General features: G+C 37.6%; 1 protein-coding gene across 1 annotated transcript in view; it reads right to left on the reverse strand.

The window, feature by feature from the left end:
* Window positions 1-2,794: 2,794 nt before the first annotated feature.
* The window catches only part of LOC104077883 (dentin sialophosphoprotein-like), a gene marked incomplete at its 5' end in the record, with an annotated part of 18,672 nt that continues 17,281 nt past the window's right edge, over window positions 2,795-4,185 (reverse strand). Inside the window, one exon of the mRNA XM_009579287.1 lies at window positions 2,795-3,444. Coding sequence (XP_009577582.1) covers window positions 2,893-3,444 — 552 coding nt within the window. The remainder of the gene's footprint in view (window positions 3,445-4,185) is intronic.

Genomic DNA, 4,185 nt, shown 5'->3' on the forward strand with positions numbered 1-4,185 from the left:
ACCACGATGCATCAATTTTGAAAGATTCCACTATCAAACTTTCAATTTTATGATCCTTATAATAACTACAAGAATATTAGCAGCCTCACACAGCTTCCATATTTTTCCCACAAAGGTGAGAATGGGACAATCTATGCGATAATAGGAGTTCAGTGCCTAACTCTCATGTAAAGCCAGTAAGATTTATTCCATCGGAGAGGCATTTCTGAAAACCATTTTCTGGCAGCATTCCTGGACTTATGTGTTTGATGGTTTTGAAAGTAATGATAGCCATCATTTCTGAATTTTTTCTATTTTTCCCCTTAAGACATTAATACTGTTTATTATCTTTAATACATGAAGAAAATAAAACATCATCATAGATGGAACCATGGACAGAAACACCATGTCAGATGCAGAGGAAAAGAAAGGTGAAACTTGAAATTCTCATTAACAAAATGCAAGGACATGAATGAGAACGAGTGAGAAGTGCTACAAGAACAGAGACCTTTGTGTTGCCTGTCTTCTCTCAGACACGCTTAGCAGCACTACGTTTGGTTAATGTTTAGTACCAGCAAAGGAGAAGAATGCCCTCTACCGAGTCATTAATACCACCTCTAAACAAGTACGTATGAGGTTGCCCTGTGGCTTTCTCATCTGAACAGTACCTGAGCCACCTGGTCTGACCCGCCTGGAAAGGTTACAGCTAAGATTTTAAATATTTTATGATACTTTTGATTTTAGTAGTGCAAAATATTTTGCCAAATTACATTTTCATGTCATTAAAAAAAAAATCCACTTCCAGCTTACATACCATGTTGATACATAAGAGGAAACCATCGGATAGATAAATACTTCGGAGTACAGACCTCTGGACATATCACCTCTAACTCTGGAATACTGAGATTCTACAGCAGTGCAGACTGCAGATGCCCTCAGGAATGTTCATGCTCTAATCAGACAGATATTTCTGTAAGATTTGCACTTTTACCACCTTTTACCTTCATTGCACTGATTAAAAAAAAATAATTCTGGAACCTTATCCTCAGTGACAAGTACTCGCCCTGCCCTTCTCATTCTGGAACAAACTGAAACTTTTGCATTAACAAAACCAAGGTCTGACTCTACTGCATCTCTTTGGTAAAGCATCAAACACTGCCTCTGTAACGATCCATTCCATTAGGTCAGCTGCCTTGTAATAAAGCAGCCAAAAAACCCCTTTCCATTTGTGTTAGCTAGAAGGAAAATTCATTCATAAATCTCAATGTGGCAACTGCTAATAAAATTTGCTACAAACTACTATTAAGATATTAAAGTGCAATCTGATCCAAATACTGATCTCATGAACGTGCTCACTCAGGCCTATACTGAGACTAAGACTAACCATTCATGCCAAAGAGAGAAAGAAAGAAAAAAGGTTTCTGACATGAGTTTAGAAGAGCAGGAGAGCATTCTTCTCAGGCACAGTTCATTTTACACCCATCTGTTACTTCTGCCAATCGCATCACAAATATCCTTCAAAGATGACAATTCCAATCTGCTGAAACTCACTTCATGCCTTTCCTGTCCTAAGCTATTGTGGAGGACAATGTATGTCCGGTAAGGTGGAGAGGTGGAAAAAGAAAAGGGGAGGAACATTAAAAAATAAACAAAAAAAAAAAAAGGAAAGAGCTGCTCCATACAGCAGCAAGAATTTTCAGACTTTAAATATCCAAATATTCCTCAGGAACGCTGCCAGAAGGAGGACAAATGCTTGTTCTAAATACAGTATACATCAAGTCCATTTACTCTCCTTCACTGAATTTAGAAAGAGATTTTTGGTTGTTCAACTTGGCTAAAATGAGAGTTGGATATATGTAGTCTCAAGCTGAACCGGTAATTTTAGTTTTCTAGTGTTCCAAGTAATTTTCAATCATGACTCTAATGATTTAACTAAATGTGATTTCTAGGCAACAGTAATTCAATCTACCTTCAAAAAGGTAGGTACTAAAAATGGACAGAAAATAGTTCAGAAGAGGCACAAGTTAGTTTTCAAACACTACTAAACTGTAGAAAATAAAAAATAACAGAAGTCTATCAATTCCACTTACACTTCCCTTTCTGAAAATTTTTAGGTGAAATAGTTTACCTAGGGAAACCGGATAATATGTCTTTAAAGTGTCTTAGTTGTAAACAGAAGTTAATAAACGTCACATTATAATTCAGCACTTCATGTACTTTACAATAGAGAAAAAAGCATGTGCTACCTTTTTGAAGTCTGGAAGACAGGGCACAGTTCTAGTTTGGAGTAAGTTCCAAGTTATATTCACAAGAAACTCCTCAATCTAAAAAAGTTTCTTCCCCCCACCCCGCTTTGCTGAAGCAAATTCTTGCCATGGGAAATCATTATTGCTGTTTTGTAGATTTGCATTCATCTTCTAAGATATTTAAACCTCTTCTCAAAAGATTAAGGCAATTATTATTCATTACAAATATTAATATTTGTACATTTCAGACAAATCAGATTGCTCGGTTCATTTCATGCTTAACGGGATTAATATAGTACCTTCAAAACCTGGTTACCTGTTAGGTGATACCTTTCCTGCCACTTAGAGGAAGCAAATGCTAGGAAGCACCATACACCTGCTGTATTTTTAGCACAGAGACTAACTAGTACCTGATTTAAGAGTGCATTCATACGTTTAGTTCCATTTTGTGGACCTAACTACAGCCAACAAATGAACTGGGTAAACATAGAAGCGGATGTCCCAATGGCAGAAATGCATACTCAACTGAAGAGAATTATTTTTATAATCGAAGATCTTTTACTCCTTTTTCATCTTTTGGTTATCATGTTATATGTAGTTATGTGGAGTCCTGAGTAGTCTCCCTTTAACTTCTAATGGGAGTCAAGTTTCTCTTCTCATAGTTTTCTTATGTTTTATTTCCACTGCTACTGCTGGATAAGCTATCCTTTGAAATATTTAAACCATAGTGAAAAGCAGAACTCAGTTTACATAATGACACCACTTCTTGAAGAAGCCCACCCTCTTCTGGAGTTTCATTTCCTTTCTTCCCATCTTTCTCCCAAGGGACTAGAATGGATGGATGTTGAGCAAGACTTGCTGGGAGCTGATCTTCTGAGGTATTGCTTAGTGTTTCATTCCGCTTTGCATACTTACAGGAAGAATAGCCTGCTTTGAAACTTTCTAGAGAAGCAAACTGGGCACTTGATTGTGCTGGAGATGGGGATGTCATACGAGTGGTGTCCATCTTGTCAGTAATAAAGGTTTTGTCACTACTTTCTTCTTCCAGCCTTGAGAGACATTCTCTATGGCCACCAGAAGAAACTTGCTTCCTTGGCGATGGAGGGAGCTGCTTCCCATGGAGGACACTGTCATCCTGACCGAGGTTCCACTCTGCTTGATCATTAGCACTGCTGCAGAGCAGGGTAAGGTTGCTCTCACTAGGTGCATTCGACTTGTTCTGAAAGAACGAACATGTGTTTATAGTTAATGTCACAAGAAAAGTCTCTACACTGGCACTTCTGAAACAAAAATACTGTAATGGATTTTGTGTGTTCCTAAATTATGGATCCCTTTTGGGGTTCAATGTTACAACACAATGATCCCAGAACCAATGTAAGATCAAGTGTTTTTACACTTCCTCGCCAGAACACTGTGTCTCTTATCCTGCGGATTGCCTTAGGTAGAAAGGAAGGACTTCTGTCTCCCCTATCCATTCAGTCTTTGCACAAGCAGTTTTGACAGTGAACAAAGACACACTTTGCTGGTTTGTACCCATAATATGAGAAGGAGCTGGACTAAAACTAAAACCAGATGGCATTTCCTCTTTGCTTCAGTAATTAATTATACCAACTTTCAATATTAAATTTTTTTGGCCAAACAAAAAAAAAATAGGCATTTTATTAAGGTGACCCCAGTGTGACACTCAAAATATAAAATTTTACAAGCTTTTTAAACATTTGCATCAGAATTTGCTATTCCAGTAACGAATCTTCTACTATAGGATCCCTTTCAGCAAAAGTAAATGTTGGACAGCTGATATTAGCTGGAATTCAAAAACACTAACATTTTTTTGGCTAACATCACAGCAGTGACTTGGTGAGGGCTTTAAAGTTGGAGGCAAGCAGTTTGTTTACACTACAGGTCCTGTGCAACTTTACCTAAAAAAGGATCAAAGAGCCCTCTTAGAAAGCTCTGGAGT

The sequence above is a fragment of the Fulmarus glacialis genome, unplaced genomic scaffold (genome assembly GCF_000690835.1).
Source record: "Fulmarus glacialis isolate BGI_N327 unplaced genomic scaffold, ASM69083v1 scaffold16456, whole genome shotgun sequence".
Lineage (NCBI taxonomy): Eukaryota > Metazoa > Chordata > Aves > Procellariiformes > Procellariidae > Fulmarus > Fulmarus glacialis.